Source organism: Agelaius tricolor, unplaced genomic scaffold (assembly GCF_023055355.1).
Source record: "Agelaius tricolor isolate 1412-34295 unplaced genomic scaffold, bAgeTri1.0.p SCAF_14, whole genome shotgun sequence".
Classification (NCBI taxonomy): domain Eukaryota; kingdom Metazoa; phylum Chordata; class Aves; order Passeriformes; family Icteridae; genus Agelaius; species Agelaius tricolor.
The window spans coordinates 13,433,187-13,455,957 of record NW_027269274.1 but is presented as its reverse complement, the minus strand read 5'-3'; the positions used below and the strand labels follow the sequence as shown (position 1 = coordinate 13,455,957).

The following is a 22,771-nucleotide window of genomic DNA, read 5'->3' as shown; positions in this document are numbered from 1 at the left end:
AAGCATGCAAATCTGCTGCAGAAATTATGTGTATATGTCATTAAAGTATTTTTTGCTTGTTTCTGTATAACCAGTTCCTGTGCTGATGCTGATATAATCCATCTGTATATCCAGCAATAGCAAGTTACTCTGGGTTTATATTCCCTTCTAGGTGAGGACTGAGTCTGGCCCAGTGCCTCCATGCAGTTCACATTAAACACTCTTCCCTGTGCAGGAGTAATTATGTGGTGATGAACATGGTGAGCAGAGCACTGCAGGAGTGAATGGTGACGACAGGTGTCCAGGGGGATCAGCTTCCAGGCTCTGTGCTGCACACAGCAGTGCTGCTCAGCTGAAGGGAGTAGAGCACATTTGGAGCTACAGGCAGACAGAGAGAACTCCCAGTGACAGAGACCCCTGCCTAAGCAGCTTTTTGTTACCAGCCACTCACTGGAGGGCTCTCTTCATTCCCACTGAGGTGGAGGAAGAAGGGAGTAAATGCTCACATTAATCAATGAAATGTTTTCCCTGATTGTTTTTATGTTGTTTACTGTGGATGTTCTGATTCACTTAATCCTTTATGACAGATGAAACCACCTGAAGCCCAGATGCAAAGTCCTTACAGTTTGATCTGTGATAACTTATCAAGTTAGCTACTTCTAAAGGAGATTAAATTAGTGGGAGAAGGAATTCAGTTAAGACTCTCTCTAGAAAATTTGGTGAGAGGTACTGCTTTATTAATGTGACCTGTGTTGAAAGGTTTAAAAGATTGAGACAAGCTCAAATTTCAAATTTCAATCAATCATTCATTACAAGTTCTACTGATTGCAGAGGAGTTTTCATTTTTTTTTCATGCTTAGGATGCTTCTGAATGTAGGACTAGGCTATGTAGCTTACCTACACCTTGTGAGAAAAACAGATAATTCCTTCAAGATCTGTCACATATTCATGACTTTGTGTATAATAATATAATAATTATAATATATATATATAATATATAATAATATAATGCTTGACTGGAATTTTGAAAATTGTCAGTCATTTACAGGATTGATTCAATTTACAGATTTTTTTTTTGGGTGTAGTTGTTCCAGTATTAACCTTTTAAAATGTTAGACAGTGCCATAAGTATTTTTCAGGACTTTTCTTACCTCTAGAAAAGAATTATCAGTTAATTATGAGCTCAGTTTGTGATGTATCAAACATGATCTCTTAATATTATCCAGATTTCAATTTGAGGGATATTTTTGCCAGCTAGTGGTTTATAGTACCCTTAAGTCCACCTGAGTTTTGGCATCCATTCAATGCTCCTTTAGAAGTATAAACCTCTGAAAATTAAGAATCATGTAAAAGGAAAAGAAATACCTCAGCCAGTTTTTAAAAATGAACAAAATCCTTTTGTTCTTGCTTTCTGTGCATATTTCATTCACTGTAGTTCTAAGTCATTAAATTGACTTGTATCTTCCAAGCTTTTAATTAAATTTTTCATCATACTTTGTATTTCCCTCTGTAGTATAATGAAGAACTCCACTATGTAGAGCCATGTCTGAATGGAACATTAGTTCAAGCAGACAGAGCCAACAAAGAGGTAAGAAATGAAAGTAACAAAACAGTGGAGAGCTGGATGCAGTGGGTGACAATGTGCTATAATGATCTTTTCCTACTACAATGCATTCCATTATTAAAATGTATTAATTATTCTGCTCATGCCATTTCAAAGAGTTTTGTGCGACTCCACAGAAAGAAAGAAATAATCTCCCAGTCAATTTGGTTGAATAAACTTAATGGGAAATTGCAGGAGTCACTGAAAATATACTGTTAATAAAGTTTGGTAATTATTTTAAGTAAAATATTTCAACCACTTTAAATTGAACTATCATTCTGTTAACAAAATTTACTGAGGAAGAGATTGCATTCTTAACTCAAAGTAGCACAAAAATTGAAGCAAAATCTCCAAACAAATGTAATACTATAAGAATAAAATAATTTAACATTCCAAATGTGTCTGTCAATGTAATAATGTATTCATTCAAGAATGTTCTGTGAAAATGTTCAGATTAGTTTCATCCTGCTAGAATTTTTAGGCAAAAAAACCCATTATGGTGACTACAGTGCAAATTTTATTTGAAGAGAGATTGCAGTATGAATCTGTAGCTTGAAGTTTCGTTTATTTCCTGACAGTTTTTTTCAGTGGTTCTGTGCAGGGAATTTTAGGAGCTGAGGTAAAATTATTTCTGCCATGTGAAATGATGAAATATGATGGTTGAAAAGCCCTGTGGTTCTTGTAGAGGGAAAAGCCTGTTATTAAAATGAGCCATGTCTGTTATTTTACAGCTTCTTCCTTGCTAAGGCTTCCTGTCTCAGAGTGGTTTGTCCCCCTGTCCCGAGCCTGGCCTGTGGCTGGAGCAGTCATATTCTTTCTTTAAGTAGTTTCTATTCTCACTAAAAGAAAAGGAACAGTAAAGTTTCAGCTGAACACTGAACTCTGCTCAACACCCAGTGTGGTACTTGTGCTCAGGTTGTCTCTGAGCAGGAATTAGAGAGCACAGCTCTGAAAACACCCTTTGGAGTGTGTCAGTGCTGGGTCTCTTTATTTTTACCAAGACAAAATGATTTTTGATGTTGTTATGCTGATCTTTACTCCATTGTGTTACTCCCAAGAGTTCTTTGCACTTTATCTATGTCCTACAGAAATTATTCTTCATGGGCTTCTTCTTTTATATATTTGATATTTACCACTGCAGGTATCTAAATATCATTTGGTTGCTATGTGGGCATGAATTTAATGTTGAAGTCCCTCATTTGTGAATTGTGATGCAACTTTCTAAATGAGCCCTTTTTCTGTGTACGTCAAATGAGCCACATGAAATCTGTGCAAGTTCTAGATGCAGACCAAAGATTCAAATGTATTGCCCAGATGTCCTGTCTGGAATGAATCCCACAGTTAACCTTTCTGTCATTCTGCAACTGATCAAAATGCAGATTACCCCACACCCATATGTTACTTAATATCAGATTTATTTTAATTTAATTGATCAAAATGTTTTTATGCCACCCAGATGATGCCCAGATTTTAAGAACAGAGCTCGATTTTTCAAAATAACGAAATAAAAGTTCACATTTTGTTTTTCAGAGTAAATGTTGATATAATTTCTGATTAGGGAGATTATTTATTTATTTATTTATTTATTTATTTATTTAGAGAATAACTTTGTCCTTTGTCTATAAACTGAATAATATATGCGATATCTGGGGACATAATTAATTATGAACTTTTTTCTAGTTGGTTATATTTCTAAGGTAGTTCTTGTTCTTTCCTTGAAAGGCCAGAGCTTAAAAAAAAAAACTGAGATAGGTAGCATGTAATAGTTGGGTGCATTTGTGTAAACCATGACTTGTCCAATATTCATTTCTTTCTTACATGTGACCTCATATGTTCTTATATCATTTTTCTAGACACTGTAATGAAGTTAAAAATTTATTTGCCTAAACACTAGAAGGCACAAAAGTTCCATTGTCCCCAGTACAGCTCAGAGTACAAAGTAGAGATTGTCCAAGGAGGTGGACAGCCACTTAATCCTACATGAGTAATTCAGTTATCATGCTCCTGAACCCAGTTAAAAACAGCTTTCTGAAATATCTGATACTGTTGTAAGATGTGATACTGTGTGATTGGACTGACACAGCAAATTTACCTGGGGGCCCCATCAAAACTCACTCAATTAACTGGAGAAGTTTCTCTTGAATTCAGAGCTCTTTAGTCAGGCCCATAGAAAAAAGATGTCCTCAAATGTTGTTCATGTGCACATTCCAAAATTGGTCCAGAGCCATCAGAATATTTAGCTGTGTTTTGGAACTCATCAAAAGTATTCAATTATTTGGGTTATAACTTTTATTTCTGTGAGTCTCACAGATACACCAGACTACTACTGTAGTTTTTGGGGTTTTTTTGTTTGTCTTTTTTGGCGTAATTGCCATTGTCCATTGTAATATCAGAGGAAAAAGCAGATAAAATTACACTTTCTCAACCAGTCTTAAAAGGTAAATACTCCTTTGCAAGTTCACTGGTAATAATAATAACTCTTTCTTTTCATTTGTTTATGAAATGATGAAAAACCCAAGAACAATATCAAGGCAAACACTGTGTTTTGTAGCTTTTCCAAGCAGTCGTTATCAGCATGTGAACATGTTTCTGTACTGGCAAAGTAGAGCAGGAGATTGACAGGCAATGTTTTGATATAATCTATTGTTTCAGTTTATATATGTCTACATCTGCCTGATTTTTTTTAATTCCAACCTAGATCTGAAAATACAGCCATATATTTGGTTCAGAACTTTCTATCCTTCATTTTTATGTCAAATATTCTTCTCAATTGAATGGCTGCAATGATGATCACATCTGTTAGTATAAACTTTACTAGCACCAAAAGAAATACAAGTATTTTTAAAAAGTCAGAACAATTTTTCTTTAGCTGGCAAATATCTATTCTCAAATGATAACTTTAGATGGAAACAATTAAAATTTGCTGTAATGGTATTTCATATTGCTACACATATTTCTTTTATGTGGGAAGAGGAGATGTTTGATGCTGATGATTGCAGGGACTGAATTTTTAGCAGTTCACTCTACCACTCTTTTATGTTGCTATTCATAGTCCTGACTTCTCTTAAGACACATATCACTTAATGCAGCACTGTGGCTGGAAACATGCATGGAACCAAATAATTTTACCCATCTATTAGCTTATGCTGAATAAACTTGAATTCCTACCTTTTTATTTTTAAACCCTAGTACATGAATTTCAATATAAAAAATTCCCATTAAATGACCCTTAGGGAAAAAATCCCCCTGTGCCATACACCCCAATTATTGCTAACTGCATCTTGCCAGGTTCATCTGACACCACTTGTACCAAATACAGACAGTTCTTAGAAGCAGAGATAAGAAATTACTCTGAGATGTTTGGAGCTTTTAATCTCATGAGCAAGGCAGCTGTCTCAATAACTCCAAATAAAAATTGCTCTCACAGGATCAGTACCCCAGTCTATATTTATCTTGAAATTATTTATTGAAGAACCACTTTGCTGTCTTCCTGCAAGGCTCAGATGTTTTCAGATGGAATCTTTCCACTCTGAGGATGTCACTTAAAGATGCTGAACGGTGTTCTTTGAATCTTGTTTAATCTCTCAACTTTACCAAAACAAAGAAACAGACTCCAGAAGAATTGCTGTCCTTATCCCTTGCACTTCATTTGTAGAGAGCTGAAGGGCAAACCAGGTTCTCAGCAGAATAATTTAAGTTATTCTGACTTAGGGCAGCCGGGCCAGGGCTGGGTGTGGGGAGAGAGCAAATGCTCCTTTTTAGGCAGAACTGAATGTGGAGTTTGCTCCTGCTGGAGGGCTCTGTGGTGCCAGCACTGCCAGCCCTGCTCCTGCCCAGCCCTTCCCAGCACAGCCTTGTCTGCCCAAGGTCCAGGCGTGAGTGGATCCTGGCTTTGGGCAACAGCCAGAGCCTCTTCTGCTCCCACCCCCAGCCTGCCCAGGGAAAACAGACATGGGAGCATCTTCAGGGAAGGGAAGGATTTGTTTGTAGGCTACAGGAAAGAGCTCCAGGCTCAGGGCTCAGAGCAGCCTGGGAAATGAGTGCTCCTTCGTGGTGTTGGTGCTGAATATTCAGTGGGATTTCGGGTAGCAAATAAACATGCTCGTTCACATTCAGGGATGGGATGCAGAAACCCTTACCTATAATTTTCAGGAATGTAACAGGCTTCCACAGAGCCAGACTTTCAGAAAATTCAATTAGTCTTAGAAAAGAAAGAAAAAAGAAAAAAGCTGTCTGGTTTATACATTTTCTCATGAAACACTGTCACTCTTGATCCCCTCCCCACCTCTTTTTTGGAATGGAAACAGTATTGTAAACACAGTGTTCATTCCACACATTGGCTCTAGAACACTTACCTTTTTTCTGGACCACAGTAGTAAGGGAAAACTTACCTAAAATAAAAAAAAAAAACCCCACTCTCATCAAAGAATGAAAAAGCATTTAAAGCATTGTAGCCCTCCTATGTCCACTCTGTGGTGGCACTTTCCCTTCAGTAATGGATTTCAGTTTCCTGTTGCAAGCACCAGGGAAGGTATTAGAAAGCCAACTTCAGTTGCATCCTCTTCCTTCAATTTTTCTCTGTCTTTCAGGTAAGAACATATACCTGACATTAGGGTAAATATGTATAAAGTGCACACAGAGGAAGGAACCTGCATTTCTCCCTGAATAACATCCCAATTATTATTGATGAAGCATTCTTTTCCTCTAGAGTATGCAGTCTTTTGTCCATTTGCATCTGTGCTTAACTTAAGAGTTAAGACTCAACTGGAATATCTGAACTGAACACTCTTCTCACAGCTGTTTCAGTAAGGGGTGAAAAGTTAGACTTCTTAATTTATATGATAATGGAGCTCAAGTTAGCCAAAGATTCTTGATCCTGCATTGTTTTGTTAAGTAAAGAGAGCAGTCAGATGGAAAAGAAAATAGAGCATCAGTACTTTTACCTTTGCAATGTTCAGCCTGGCTAGATGAATGTTTTGAAGACTGGTACAGATTTCATAGTGATTGGTGTAGCAAAAGCAGGAATGTTTTTTGAACAAGCTTAACTCCTAACAAGTTAGGGGTTACTTGATCAAGACCAATTTTTTGTTAAAGCATTAATAAATATCTGCTATATTACAGTAAACTTTTGAGGGACATCAAGTACATTTATTATCATCAAGCATTTTAATGTTTAACACATCCCTGCATTTTTGTGATGGGAAAAGAACAAAGGTTGGAGAAAAAATAATATTTTCATGAATCTCCAGCATGTAACATGCTTCTCTTTGAGAAAGTGTGAAGATACTTTGAAAGAAGTAAGGGTCTAAGCATCTATACCACTTCCCTGCCAGCTTGAAGAACAGCCAAGTAACACAGACTTGAATAGTAAATCTTCATTTAACTTTAGTTTTTCTTACTGCTGGCAACAACCTGCAAAGGAGGAGATGCTTGTATAATTTGTGTAATCTGTTTAGAAACTTCCCCAGGTTTTGAGCAGGTTGTTCTATGACTTTTCTGCAAAACTGCTGGTTCTGTAAGTGCTTGTTGTGTGCAGCTTTGAGAGCAATCTGGAATTTCTGTCAGGTACACTTCAGAAGGCATTTTTCTTTTCAGAAACCTTCTTGAATGGAGTTTGCTTCATGTATTTGTAAAAGACAAAGTTTCAACTTCCAATATGTTTGTGTTTTGATATGACAGTTATGTGAATGGTGTTAATGTATTTGCCACCAGTTTTCCTAAGAAACACATAGGAACACCAGTACTAGAATTCATCCAAGACAGAGTGTTTCAACTTTCATTTTACAATGGGAAAATACAGTAATTTGTTTTTGGAATAATTATAATGTCAGGTGATATGGCAGGTGTCACTCTGTCTCCTCTTATTTCTAGAAGTTTTCACAGCCTAGCAATTGTCATAAATTTTTGTGTTGGCACAAAGCTACAGTTCAATTTAGATATGTGGAAATTGTAAGCTATCCCTAATTTGCAGAACTTGCTTTAAGTTTCGTTTATCACAAAAATTAAATCTGTAATTGCATTGGGTAGCATAACTGAGGTTGAAATTAATCTGTGATCCTGAATGTGGTTTGGTAATATAAAATATGCAAGGTATATTTGAATTTTACCAGACTATTTTATAATTTGGCATCAGTGTTAAACAGCTGCTACCTTGAAGTGTATCAATTTGCTATACACAAATTTAAAAAAGAGTGGGAAATAGTTCAGACACTATTCTGTCACCGTCTGCACTTTCTCCACAAATTGCAAACATGTGGAACTGCCTATTTTAATGCTAGTTTTCTTGGGCCAAGAGGTTTTCATCTTTGAGAAACTCCATGTTACAATTTACCTACCCCAAAGGAATCGGATGACAATCTGATTTAATGTAACTTCAGATTTAAAGTAACAATATTACAATATACATTCCTCTTTTATATGTTTTTTTAATGTACTATATATGGGTTGAGGACATTTCTCTGTAAATGTTTCCAGATGAAATATATCATCTTCTAGATGCACAGATAGGCACAGTAACTCCAAACTAAATCAAGAACTTACCCCAGCGTAAATTCGAATGACAGAAATAGACAGATGTAATGTATAACTTCCAAGAAGCTTTTATTTTTCTATGCAATTACCAGAAATTAAATAACCAGAAGACTGATTCAGCAAAGAAGCTGAGTGAAATTGCCAATAAGAGGTTGGTAAATACAAATTTTGCATATTGAATTCTATTTAAGCAAATTACTTTTGCATATTTATCTATCCATCTCTGTCAGATCACAAAAAAAAAGAATCAACTGCATTGCTTAGCTGTTAAAAACCCCAAAATAGTAAAGTCTCACTGAAGTCTACTCTTACTTTAAAACTGTCAAGCTGCTATCGTCCCTCAAAACTTTCAGTAAGCCCCTGACCACTGAAATTTGGTCTGACTTTTTCTATTGCAGTAACTAATTTACTTAAGAAGAATTTGGTTTTAATCTGAGTGTATTGGATCTTGAGCTCTTCATTCAGCATTGTTTTTATGATTAGTTTTTCCCCCAAAAGCCCCCTTCTTTTCCAGCACAGTGAGTGAGGAAACAGAAGGGGTTGGATGATCATTACAGCCAGGTAACCTGTAATTGCCTGCCCGAGGGTTTGCAGTGGGCTGATGCCTAAATGCATTTTACACATTTATCTGTCAGTGCACGTGGGTAAAGCTCCCTGTGACACACAGGTGAACATCAGTCTCCCACCTCACACAGGCCTCCTGACTGGCTTTTTCTCCTTTCCTGTTTGTGTGCTGATGTAGTCCATCTTCACAAAGCTGATAAATCTTTGCCAAGTATGTCCCAGGGCCATGTGGAGTTACAGCATGTGTGGATAGGCATGGGAAGTAATTCTAGAAGTAGCAAAGACTTGCAGTAAAGCTGACAAGGAAACCTGGAGGAATGTTGAAGCCATTAATAATGCTTTTCTGTAGGAAGCTCAACCTTGTCAGACAGTTAATAGCAAATATGCTCTTCCAGTGGAACTGTGTAACCTCTGTGCATATATTAGTAGTGAACTGTTCCTTTTTGGATTCAGTGGAAAATGCTTTATTCATTGGCTTGAATCCATGGTCCTGTACCCAATCTAATTTGGGTATTCCTACTCATCATAAGTGATGCCTTGTTTTTGATAAACAAAAGTAGGCACTTAATAAATATTTGTGCAAGGTACTGGGACTCCTGTGCAGCATATTGGCTTAACAAGAATGAAATCAAAACTTTGGTGGTTATAATAAAAATTAAATTCAACTAATTCTGAAGCCTTAAAGTAAATAAAAATAATTTTAAAAATGTATTATTTTTTTCTAGATTAGTGGGAAGAGTAGAGATGGGGACTTTATTTGGGTTACTTTCAGTTTATGAGAGTAAACTCACTATTGGTTTCCTTCCATTTTGTCAGTGCCAGAGAGAGTTAATATAAAGGGAAACAGGTTTCCAGGACTTTCAGGAGAGGGATCTGCTGTAGACCATAGCAAGCTCAGCTTACTGAGTGTTGTATCTGTGTGTGTGAGGCTTTAGGCAGTGCTCTCATGTTAAAATGCATTAAAGCAACCTGTGAGGTCTCATCTGTGTGCCAATGAAAAGGTGAGCCAAGCTCTCTGCTCTAACAGTCTGTCATGATGCTGGGGAAAAAACCCCATTGGTATAATTCTGCAATGCTTGCTGCAGTGAACAGGAATGCTGGGATTGCCTTTGGGACTGCCTCAGCTGGCATCTTCTGAGCTTTTCTGTGTGTGTCAGATGGGCTGGTTGTCACAGCCCTGACCTGGAGCTGGAGACCTGGAGCTCAGGTCTCTGTGTTAATGTATCATCACCTGCTTTCAGACGTGTTTGTTTCCTGCTTTCAGATGTCAAATGAAGATGGCTGCAGTTTGTTCTTTTCCTTTTATTCCTGTTTAGAAAGCATAAAACTTTGAAGGTTATGGAGTATTCTTATATTATTTTAATGGAAGCCAAAGAATTTCCACCATGGCTGTGCAGACACTGGACTCTGTTTGCTTGGAGGGTGACCACTTTCCCTTTGCTTCCAGAATACAAAAATTTGTCATCCCTTTGTGATCATAGATACCAGTCAGCTTGTCTAATCTCAATAAACCTTGTGAGGCCATTGCAGCAGCCTCTAAAATAACAGACCAGAAAAAGGAGTTGCCTTAGAATTTCCTGAGTATTGCCACAAAATTAGCAAATCATTCTTAGGTTTTGTATGGGCTAGATAAATCAGTGTCTCATTTTGGCTACAAGTTTGACAGCTCCTGCCATGAAGGAAGAATTCAGTTTCTGGCCTTCATCTCAGAAGAGTTTTTAAATTGCCTGCAATGACCTGGAATTGGGAAAGGAAAATCAAATTCTTGCCTGTATTCAGATTGCCCTTTCTACCTCCCTAACTTTGCCTGTGTTCTGAATCCTGAAAATGGCTCTGAATATGTGTCAACTCCCAAGCACAGATTTGCTGAAATAAATTGCTTAACTTGAATTATTTGAATTAATTAACTCTTAAATCCTAGTAAATCAAAAGTAGGAAACTAAGAAGTAACAAAAATGCAAGTTGCTATCATATTTTGAGAGACAATTTTACCTAATCCCCAAAGAATAAAAATTTAATGTAATCATCTAACCAAGTATGATCCCAAATCCCTGCAGTTGTTCATTTAACTGTGAGGCTAGAAAAGGGGAATACACTAGGGTGTACCAAAAGATGCTTGCAACAACCTCATTATAAGAGAAATTCCAACTTCAATCATGATAATTGGTTATGAATCTGTCTTCTTGTTCAGTTATGCCAAAGCCATATGCAGCAGTGGTGTGATTTTAATGTTCTGACTGTCCCATGACACAGAATGTGAAGGACATTAAAAACCATCCTGGGTTTCTTCTCATTTAAGTTCTGGAGGGCCTCATCCTGACTTAGCTGCACATGTGGATTTGTATCCTCGTTCTCCTCAGCCCGTGTCTTTGAGACCCTTCTGGGTGATCGCAGACCCCGCCCCAGCTGAACACTCCTGTGCTTCCTCACCCAACTCTGTGCAGCTCTGACCCTGTAATTTTGTAATCAGACATCAATGTCTGATTGTCATAATTGTGTGCCTAATTTGCATTCAGAATTACCAAGATTATGCATGTCAATTAGGTATATGAGTCTGCAATTAGATATTGCACATTCTGGTATTTGCACATGGGAATTAAGCATACTTGAAGGAATGTTTGTGCACACATTGGACAGATACCCCAGTCAAACGAGGGCTCCAAAATGACAGCAAAAACAGACTGAGGTAAACCATTCTATTACTAAAAAGAGCACTTTAAGTTGTAAAGTTGAAGTATGGTTTTTGCTTCATTAAGAGCAAGGGACTCCTGCTTTTTGAGATCTGTTTGGTTTCTGCAAGTTATTGAAAGTGGAATTAAGGTGATTTTTATCTCATTCTGAAATCACGTATTCTTTTTCTTTAAACTAATATTACAGTGGCATGTGTCTTGCCCTGACATTTTTTCTTTACTAGTTGGGTTGAAATACCCTTTTCTGTTTTGCAGTTCTTTTATACTTTTTAGCCAATTGTAAAGACTGAAATAGCACTTCACAAAGCATTGCCTCCCCTGCTGTTTCCCACCACACAGGTCTTCATTTTCTTCTTACAAATTAATTGTCTTGTCTTCTTGTGTAGAACAGTTTTTAATGAGTCTAATATTAATATTGAGTGATAAACTGGTTTTATACTTCAATGACCTAATGATTAGAATCTATAATCTTTTAGAGGTGTGTACTCTCAAAGCTAATTGTTAGAAAAAATAATTTTTATTAACTATCACATTCCAAAAACCTGCAGGGAAAATCGTTATAAATTATATAAAATTACTACAGAAAGTGAAAAGAAAATATGAAGATCTCTAAATAAAAACACAAAAAACAAAACCAAAATTATTGAATTGAATAAGTAGCCAAAATGTATGAAAAATATGATGCCTTTGCATCATTATTGTACTGACATATCCTTAGTTTAGTGTTACTTGAAGAGTCAGAAAAGGTTAACTGGGAATTATTTTGTTAGTTAGTGTCTGTGGTCATTTAAGCCTAAGAAGTTGGTCTGAAGTATTCAGAAATCCTTAATCATCAACAGGTTCTGTTGTAACAACATCCTGACAAATGAAAACTTCCTGTTCATGTTTCAGCATTTCAGGGAACACCTTGACAAACTTTTTGCAAAAGGAATTGGAATGCTGGACATTGCTTTAAATGAGGCTTTCAACATGCTCAATGAAGTAAGTTCATGCTTTTCAGATCCTTTTTGTTTTTCACCTCCTTCTTGTTTTCCCTTTTTTCAACTGAGTTTATATTCCTGAAAATGTTTTAAAATGTTTCCTGAGGTATAATCATGTATTTTGTGGAAAAAATACTGAAGTGTGTTAGTCTGCTGGAAGATGAAAAGAAGTCATCTAAACTAAATAGCAAAATGTCTTTTGATTGAAGGATGTACTTGGAAAAAAGAGCTCAAACCCAAATATTCTCAAAAAAAGTTTGACAAGTGTGCCTGCCTTTATGCTGTGTGATCCTAGATTAATTAATGGTTCTAATTCCTGTGTATTCATCTTGAAGGGCAATATTGATTGATTCTTTTCCAGGCATAAAATCTTAAAATGAAAAAAGGAGTATCTTCTTCCACCCACAGCTCGTGTGTTCAGTTAGACAGTGTGGAACTAATGCCTTCGTGTGGTGCATGCCAAAAACGACAATGGGAAAAGGTGCATGAAGTAAAGGACACTGCAGGCTGTTTGTAGAGGTTTTATTAAGAATTGTGGCCACCAAATAGAGTCTTGGGAACCAGAAAAAGAGTATGAATGCCTCAGTGCAAGAGATGTTCTGTGCTAGTCCTCCAAATGTATGTAAACTGAAAAAAAAATCACATTGCAGGAAGTGAAGACCTGAAGCAAGACCTGTTTTGCTTTGGTTTAAAATCTGTGAGGTAACTGAAGTTATAATGATGAATGTGGTATAAAACTCTCATTAGATAATCTGATAGCTCTGAGACTAAAGGGATCTGACAGCCCATGTGCTGAACTGCACCCATGATGAGAGGTCTGCAGGATCATGATGGACTCTGCTACGTGTATGCTCAGATCTCTTCAAGGTGCTCTATTTATTGCTTCTATTTATACTTTAAAATGAAGTTTCAGATAGATTCAATCCTTCCTGTGTATAAACATCCAGAAATGCCAGCATAAAAATATTTTCCATTTTATACAGGCGTATCTGCAATGTGTCTGGTTGGTTCCATTAAAGCCACCTAGGCCAGAGGAAAAGCTCAATCTCTCCTCAGCAGAGTACAGCAAACCATTTTCCACTTTGTCTGCAGGATGTGACCTTTATGTGCCAGAAGCCTATTTGAATTATAGGTTAGCTAAGGATGTCTTTTCTTCATTAAAAAAAAAAAAAAAGTGGTTGAATGGGGAGGGGGAAGGAGTGCGTGGTGGTATAGTAGAGGAAAAAAAATAGAGAAAGCTTTGTGTTACACAAATAGTCTATAAAGACTCTGGTTGGATTTTAAAATGGTTCAGGGGTTACACTAATTAAACTCAGTCAATTTTGCCTTGCAATTACCTTTCAATATTTGCTATGGTTGTCAAGACTTGAAGATGTTTGCTACTGATACCTTTGAAAAGCATGTTTAAAAATCCACTTCCAAATTCTTTCCAATTGTCAATTTAGGCAGTGTACATTGTAGAGAGGAAGAATACAGAAGTGCTTGGTACAGTAGTCAGACACCTACTATGTCATGTGACAACTGCAATTATCTCTTTTGGTGACAAATGTGCTCTTTGAAGTGATTACCTTTAAAAAAATCATAACCAATTAAATAAAATTCTGTGACATTTCAAAGACTGTTAATCACAACCAACTGCTGTAAATGTCAGGATGCATTGAAATTTTTGCTGCTAACTGATGAATCACTGAGTTAATTGTAGTTCATCATAAGCCCCTTGTCATTGTTATTATTATGGAAAACACTTTCATCACTCTTGCTATTCAATAAAATTAAAAGTTTTAGACAAATATGAGAAGATATTACTCATCAAAGTATTTGAATTTAATCTCATTCTTCAAAATATTCAGATAACTGTGTAGAATAATGCAGATGCATACAGAGTGGTGTTTTAAAATAAATGTACAAAGGCATTTCCCCTTCATTAATTTCTCTTTTCAGATACCTTGTCACTTTTAAAATACATTGTCCATGTGAAGAATATATCCCTAGACAAAGTAACTTCACCTTTATGAGAAAAAAATGTCTGTAAGATCATGAAGGAATCCCACTTGAATAATTCTGGTTCTGGTTAAGACTGGAAAACCTGTCATGATGGGAGAATTTTGAGTGACTGCCTTGCAAATTACACAGAGGCAGTGATCACAATACAGCTAACTGTGTAAATCCACATTAGATGCCCTTTTAGGCAGGCTGCTTCTGGTCCTGTTTGCTGAGGTTTCTGTTGGATGAAAAGGAAGCTGATCTTGAGGAGAGATGCAGGTGGTGTGATAGAAATGGTTGTTGAATGTGGGTGTGGTCACTCAGATCCAGAAATGTGAAGGCAGAAAAGACAGAGGACTTTGGGGACCCACCACCCACCCTTTTCTACTGCAGGCATTTCTACACAGATAACATTTTTAGGATCACTTTTTCAGAAAAAGTGGATTTTAGAGTTTGAAAACAGTTAAGGGCAAACAGACTGTGGAAAAATTAAAAGTCAGAGCTGTTGGTACTTCAAATCAAACCAGAATGCTCTGAATAATTTTTCATGACTGCAGGAGCAGTCAGAGTCCCTGCCAGGTAATTCCCCTATGAACACAGGTACTGCTTTTTAAATTGAACCACCCTATTCTGGGGCACAGCAAGGCTGGTGAGGTGTGACAAGGTAATTCTTGCTTGGCCTTCTCACCATCAAGAGAAGGGTGATAGGATGAGGTCTTGCCTGACCTCAAATGTGATAATGTACGTGAAAACTGCAAGGAAATAATTGTAATATCCCATTTATTGATGTTTTCATAGATTTTTTAAGTGTTCACACAGAGAAATTAAAAATCAAATAATTTTAAAGCTTTGTTATTTTTTGTCCTAAGAGATGGATATTTCACCAAAGTTCCTTGAACACATAAGGTAATAGACAAATAACAACTTATTCTGCAACCAAAGCAAATGGAGACACATGGATTCAGAGTCAGAGTACCAACTCCAGAATGAAGAGATCAAAGCTCATATGATGACAATGTGTTTGTTCTTTGACAGGAGAAAATCCCATTTGTGTAAGGATGAAGCTGCCTTTGCTTATGCCAGAGGATTGCTGATTGCTGTCTGAGTACCTGTGCTCAAGTACTGCACTTCAGCAGCCTGAATTACTTACTTCTATTCATCTGGGGTAATAGGAGAATCTCAGGGTATATAAATATGAGCTGGGTTCTCCCAGATAAATATTTAAAGGAAAATAGCATATGGAATGGAATCCTGAGTGAATATGAATGAATGCCATATGAATAGTCAGATGTCTCTCAGGAGCTGTGTATCCCCTGTACTTCTCAGAAAAATCACCATTGATTACTTTCTGTGTAACATGTTCTTTTAAAATGGTATTGAAATCAAACCCTATGGATGCATCAATACTCATCACCTATCTAAACCAGGAGAATACAATTTTAATTTTTTGTAGTGCTACATTTATGCATGTCTCTTATTTTTCAGTTCACCAAGAACATAAAATCTATGAAAAAATGTTTTCAGCCTGAATCTTTTTGATTTCTTCTAAGGATGCTAGAGATGTGACAAAATCCATGTGTGATCCTGTGTGTTTTCATGTAACAGGAATGTGCTGTTCCTAATGGTTGTTTCCTTTTGCAGTTCAATCACACAGGACAAGGAAGCATTTGCAGCCAAGCCATAATGCTGATCACTGATGGAGCTGTGGACACATATGATACCATATTTGCAAAATACAACTGGCCAGACAGAAAAGTAAGTGTGTTATCACCTTTACTGAATGGGAAACCCAAAGCTTCATATCCAATCTAAAGTGTGTATCTATTGAAGAGTCAGTAACTTTAATAATCTTTCTAATTATCTATAAATAATTTTGGATCACTAATTAAAAAAAAAAAAGATGCTTATATGATATTGCCTGAGGATAGAGATGGCCTTTTATTGTGGTAATGGTCTTAGGTTAATAAGATATAAAGGCACTATTTCCCTCCAGGTTACATTTTGAGCATTATATAATCCTTCCCCTGAGACACATCATTAAGTATGAAAAAAAAAATTCTTTTTTCTACCAAAATACACATTAATAGTTCAATGCTTTTTCAACCTAAAGATGGGTATGTACTATGGACAGCAAGTGACAGGAGAAAAAGCAGATGCAGTACTCAGTATTTTTAATTTCTTCATTTGGCAGAGGGAGGGATAGAGCTGAGAGTTGGTAAGATTTTATTAAAAATGTATCTGGCTCTATTGATCTCTATAAAGAAATTTGCCCAGAGTTAAATTACCTTATCATATAGCAAGTGGAAATTTCACAATAGAGCAGAAATGCCTTGAATTTACCAGATGAGGAAGCTCCAGTGGGCCTTGTTTCTCTATGTGAAATTATTTTCTTCTACGTTTTCTCTTCAGCTGAAGCAAGTTTTGGAACTATTTTAGGAAGTTTTTGTTGTTCTTTGCCATGTTATATGCCTGTGGAAGCAACAACCACATGGTTTCAAGTGCAGTTTGAGCAAGTAACTGATTCATGTGACTGTGCTGCATGGTGTTCTGTATTCGGTGGAAAAAAAGTAGTTGTTTTCATTTCCAGCTTTTAGTCATGTTTCTCTTTTATAAAATTCTGTTTATTTTCTGTAGTGACTTCTCTAGCTCTGTTTTATGCAAATATAATATCATTCCACTGGAAAGAAGCCTAAAAGCTAAAGGTTTTGTAGCCAGTCCTGCCTCTCTTACTCAATGGGATGCCATCTAATTTAAGTTGTTAAGCCCTCAGATATTCCATGAGAACATTTTACTTTATCTAGCAAAAAACTGATGTTAAAGGAGATTCTCAGAGTCTCTCAGAAGGATGTGCCTCTGGTGCTGCCATTTTCTTATTCTTTGGAGTTGGTTCCTCTCCTAAGAAGAAGAGACTCTGGGGAAGCTCTTATCATAGGAAATCAGCAAGGAAAGAATTCTCTGAAAGAGGCAGCTAAGTATTTTCACAAAAACATGTGTTGTGTATCTTTCATGTGCTAATCCACAGCTCCATCTCAGATAACCCTGCTCAGCACAGCTGTTGCAAAAAGCAGCAGGAGAGGTTTCCATTGGGAATTCTTCTGCAAAGGCCCAGCATCAAGAGTCCTGCCTTGTTCAGCAAGGACATGGTGTCTGGGGAGCAGCTTTTAGTTAATATTCAACTCAATATTCTACTCAACTCTTCTAAAAATATTTAATGTATTAACACAGCCTTGTAAATTGTGTTTTAAGAAACATGTATGGGGAAAAAAAAAATCTAATCTTTTTTCCTCTTTTCAGCCTGAAATGTTTCAGTATGAAAAATGTAAAAGATTTCCATATGTAGGCTTTAATGCATTAGAGCTTTGAATGTCTTTGTTGGATTTGTTATTCTAGAAAGGAAGGCTATTGAAAATGCAATACCCTACATATTTGCAGTGTCAGTGTGCCTAGAAATTATGCATGCCATGCACTTGAAATTCACTGCCTTTGCATTACACCTTCTTTATTCTCTCCAAAGCTGGTTTATATATTTATAAATCTCACCTTTGAACTGCTTGATAGTTTGTTTTTTTTTAATGTACATAATTTTCCCTATTATCTATGTATTGCCCTGCCATCTTTCTTATCATTTATGTTTTTCCTGCATTGTGATACTGGGGTGGGCAGTGGTGGAAAAGGCAATAGCTCAAATTGAGGTAAATTCTGAAGTTTTTGTTTGCCTCAATTACCTGGTTAGCAAAGTACCAATTGCAGTTATAGCTGCTCTAATGTTAGATAACAGCAAATAGTTTATAATTAGTTGCAGCATAAGTATTTTTTCTCTTGTAGAAAGGAAAGAAATCTTTATACAACTGTGAAGAGTTTAAAAGTTTGTCAGTGAAAATCTCTAAAAATGGAGAGTGAATACAACTTGTAAGACATAAACACCAATTCATGTTTTCTTCCTTTCTCCAAACCATTTATATCTTTGCAAAAGATAGCTTTAAATATACATATATATATATATACACCATGTAAACAGGGAAAACAGCACTTAATTACATATTATTGGAGATATATTCTGCCTAACAACTGATTAAAAATCATCTTCCTTCTGATAATGCATTAAAATAAAATTGTGCTGCAGTTATTAGGAAAGGGAATAAAATGGCTCCAGTTAAATCCTCAAAGTAGCTTAAATTAAGCAATTGAGTTTTTTGATGTAAATCAGCCTGATTTTTTTGTGTGAACTAGGAAATTATGACCATCAAAAGACTAAAAATCATCTTCTGGACTGTTTCCCTGAAAGAAGGAATGCTTTCATTTTACTGGGTTTTTTATGAGTCTCTGTCCTCCTCAGCAGAAGGGAAAAAAACCCCAAAAATATTTCCCCGTGTTTACTTAGTATCTTCTGCTACTTTAAATGTAAATCTAGTAGATGCTATTTTTATAACCCACTATATTTTATTTATATGACTAGTTGTTAACATCTATTTCCTTCTTTTTATGAGGCCATAGGTGCAATCTTAAGGAGCTGATTCTCACGCATTAGAAATGAGTTTGTGCTATATACATAATTTTTCTCATTCATGAGACTTACATTCAGTACTTTCCAATTTCTGTGATTCATTCAAGGCAACTCTGCCACGTGAAGTATCAAAATGGGAATAATTAATCCACAAGAGTAAATAAATCTACAAATCTCATATAAAAGCCCAGCTTTTCATCATGTAGCAGAAATAGGTATTTAAAAGGAATAGTACCAAGAAAGTGTTTGCTTACAATGAGAACTATTATACAGTTGCAATAATTTTATTTTTTTAAGATGCCCTATTTCAGGAGAAAGGCTTTTAAGTCTCAAAATATCTTTTTGATGTCAGTTATACCAGAATAATGCTTTTATTCTATGTTATTGCTCCTGCTATGAGATCCAAATGCATTATCAGAAACCAAAACAAATACTGCACTTAAGTATTTCTCTAGGTCCCTTGTTCTAATTCAAAAGGATGAAAGGCCATGGGTAGGGGAGGCAGGCAGACAGATAAATGTGACTACATGTAAGGATAGGGCTTCAGGTCTGCTCCCAGAAGACAGTACCACTAATGATCTTTTCTTAAATAAAACTGTCCTACTTTCTTTCTAGTGGAAAATTCCAGCAATAACTAACAGAAAATTCCATGAAGATTAATCTTGTAAATGCTGCTGAAATGCCTTAGCACATCAAAAAATGGAATTATGATGAGATTAGAGATATTAACAGAGCTTCAAGCTTTGTCAGGTTCTCAGCTGAAAACAATTTTAATCACTAATTGAAAATTAGTAAACTTGGAACAGAAAGCATCTACTTAAATATTATTTAACACATTTTGTCATTTTAAATATAGCAAGACTGTTCTCAGAATCTTGTGATGTTGCAAAAGAAAATAATGCAGTAAATTCTCTTCCATGAATTTGCTGCAGCATTTGTATGAATGTGTAAGGGAACAATTTTAAACCCTATTAACTCACTGACAACTCCATGAAGTCTCATGATGTTTTTTCTCCACTGGCTAAAATGACCCAGTGCGTGAATATTTGAGGATCTTTTTCTCTCCTCCATTTCCCATTGTTTTTATGTGGCTGTCAAGTTCTGTACTCCTAGTTCTGTACTCCCATCTACTCCTTGTTTTGGAGAAGCCCAAAAGCATTTCTCCCATAAACATGGTTGAGAGCAGAGTCTAAAGTCTCATTGAGATCAAGGGGAAATCAGTATTTCAGTTTGGGTACAGACTTTTAGTATTCTTTTTGGGTCAATGCAGCACTCAGGTGGCCAAGGAAGATGTCAGCTTTGGGACCTCTCATGACTGATGGCAACCAGAAAGAGATGTTCTCCTCCCTTGGCCTGAGAGGTCTTTGCTTCATGGCATTGCACTATATTTAAAACCTGGAAAATAAAGCAAAAGAATCATTGAATCATTTGAACTTTATCCTCCCCTTTGGGTGTGTCTTTGAGTCTGAAAAGCATTTGCTTTCATAATTATGTGGAACAGTTATATGCTATGGTAAATAGATGCAAAACCAGAAGCACTAATTCCTTACTAAGTCAAATGGAAACAAAAATCCCACCTAAAGTTTCCTCATTTTCTAGAATCAAATCCAGATAGAAAATCTGGGATAAAAATATCTCTGTATCCAGTTACCTAGTTAGTTATTCTGCAGCCTTTCTTTTTCTGGGCAAGGAACAGGGAATAGAACTTCATCTGTCTGTCTCCTATTATTCTGAGGCTCTGGGTAGAATTAATTTTGTATGGCACAGAAATATTTTCTTTATGCATTTGAACCATTACAACAAGGCAGAGATTTAAGATGGTTTCTATCAGTGCTAAGACTTCAAGTAGGGTGAATATAAAGCATAAGTGCAATAATGTCTTTATTCCAAGTGCTAAATGATTATGGTGTAGAAAGACCTAACAGCCAGTGCTGCCCATGTCTGAATGGAACCGTTGAAATTACAACATAAATAGTTCCATGACTTTTAAGTGTTTATACCTACTCTTACATCTGCTTTATAGGAAAAATTTCACAGTCTGGCAGGTCTCTGGATCTATATACAGTACTTAAAATTGTAATTGAATCCAGAGAGCAACACCTTGAAATTTGCTGGATTTAGACTTGGTTTCATAATACAATACTAAATTTGCAGGCAGTAATAATCAGTTAATAGTGCCCTAATTATGTGGGACTTTCATGCATACCTTTACAGGATCAGTATTTATGGTACATTTAATAATATATGGCTTTCTTAAATATTTAAGAAAATACTTGGTCATCCCTGGTGAGAACTGGTCACTTGGTCACTAAAGCTCTTAATATCAATCCACTCATTTATATTAGAGATCTATGAAATAAAAATTTACATTTAATTGTTCTTCCCTTTTTTTTTTAAACTAGAAACTTATTTAGTGAGTTTATTCAGTGATCCATAATCTATTGGCTTCAATGGCTGTATATACAAAATAAATGTCTGATCATTGGGTATATGTAACAATCCTCAAACATTTAATTTCTGCCACAGGACAGGAGAGGAAGCTTTTCTTAACCTCTTTTAGCAAAGGAAGATGAAAACATGGCATGAAAACTGAAGAAATTAATGGGTGCTGTGAGAACAGGTCACAAGGCAATGGGTGGCTGCATTGTGGCACTGCAGTGGTGGCAAACCATCCTTCTCTTCATGTCTGCCATGCACAGGTTGCAAACCTTTCTGCAGAGCCTTAACCAAGTCTGCAGCTTAGGAATGAGGCAAAGTTGGCAACATGGAGCATTTGTACAGCAAATTGAATGTCTCATGTGCAGTCCTGTCTGGATGTTATTAAACTGAGTTTCTTTCTGAAAAGGATGACGTACTTTGGAGGCAGATGCCATTACTGCTACACAAACCTGGTGCTTTATTACTGGTTATCTCAAGAACAAAAGAAGGTCCAGACACTTTATAGGCCTTTCAAGCTATGATGTAACTTATATTAATTACTTACCTTTTTAGGCACTCCTGTAGTATGATAAAAGATGGGGTAGGAGATCAAACAGAAGTTTTTGATTTCAGGATAAAAAGAAACAACTCAGCACAGCTAGATTCCTGCCTCAAGTGTGATTTCATTTTGAGAAAAAAAAAAAAAGTTTAAAAAAGGTTTCATTTTGCCTTATTACTTCTCCTCTTAGAGAGAAAAATGGGTGGGTAGGTCCTCTTTCAGTGAATTTTTTTTTTTGGTCAAAACTACCATAATGATTTCTACAAATTTGTCACTAGTGTTTTTACTTGTGTTCTTTTATGTGACACTCAGAGTAGTTAAGACCTCTTTTTCAGTCACTTGTCAATTTAATTTGCCACGAAGAAACTTCCCCTGCAGTGCTTCAATTGAAACAAATGGAGAGAAGTTTTTTGTGAAGATAAAGGTAATTAAATATTATCCTCAGGGCATATATGGATTGCCAGAGGAAGGATTACTGCTTCTTGTATACAGTCACTTGTTGGCTAGAATCATGGAGGAGTTAATGCCTTCTGAATGTTTGAAGACTTTTAGATGGAATGATAACTTATACCCATTGAAAATGCATATTCAAAGTGCCCTTACTGTGCTAATATTTGTAATATAATCAGAAATAGATACAAGAGTGAATTAGCCATGAGTCATACAGAACACCTTATAAATAAGGGACAGTCAAAATGGAGAATAATCCACAACTTGAAATAGATTATCCAAAGTACTCTTTGGGAACTCATGAGTGTCAGTAATACAAAAATGATTCCTTCTCTGTGTAAAAAAAGGAGATAACTTTTATGTAGTATGTAGACATAGAGAGATCCAAAATTTGAGATAAAATAGGTGTCCATGAAACGTGCCTAGATGACTACAAGTAATCACTATTTGCCTCTGGCATAAAACTCCTTGTGGCTAAAATGTTTGGCTGATGGCCATTATTAACAAGAG

The 22,771-nt window shown here is 36.2% G+C and overlaps 1 protein-coding gene across 4 annotated transcripts in view; it reads left to right on the top strand.

The window, feature by feature from the left end:
• Positions 1-22,771, top strand: part of CACNA2D3 (calcium voltage-gated channel auxiliary subunit alpha2delta 3) — a 385,811-nt gene that overhangs the window by 180,697 nt on the left and 182,343 nt on the right. For all 4 annotated transcript variants that reach the window (XR_011681184.1, XM_071439768.1, XM_071439767.1 and 1 more), the window contains 3 exons: positions 1,493-1,567; positions 12,259-12,348; positions 15,972-16,085. Coding sequence is in view for 3 of the 4 variants with exons in the window: in XM_071439768.1 (XP_071295869.1) it covers positions 1,493-1,567; positions 12,259-12,348; positions 15,972-16,085 (279 nt within the window). In the remaining variant the exon portion in view is untranslated. The remainder of the gene's footprint in view (positions 1-1,492; positions 1,568-12,258; positions 12,349-15,971; positions 16,086-22,771) is intronic.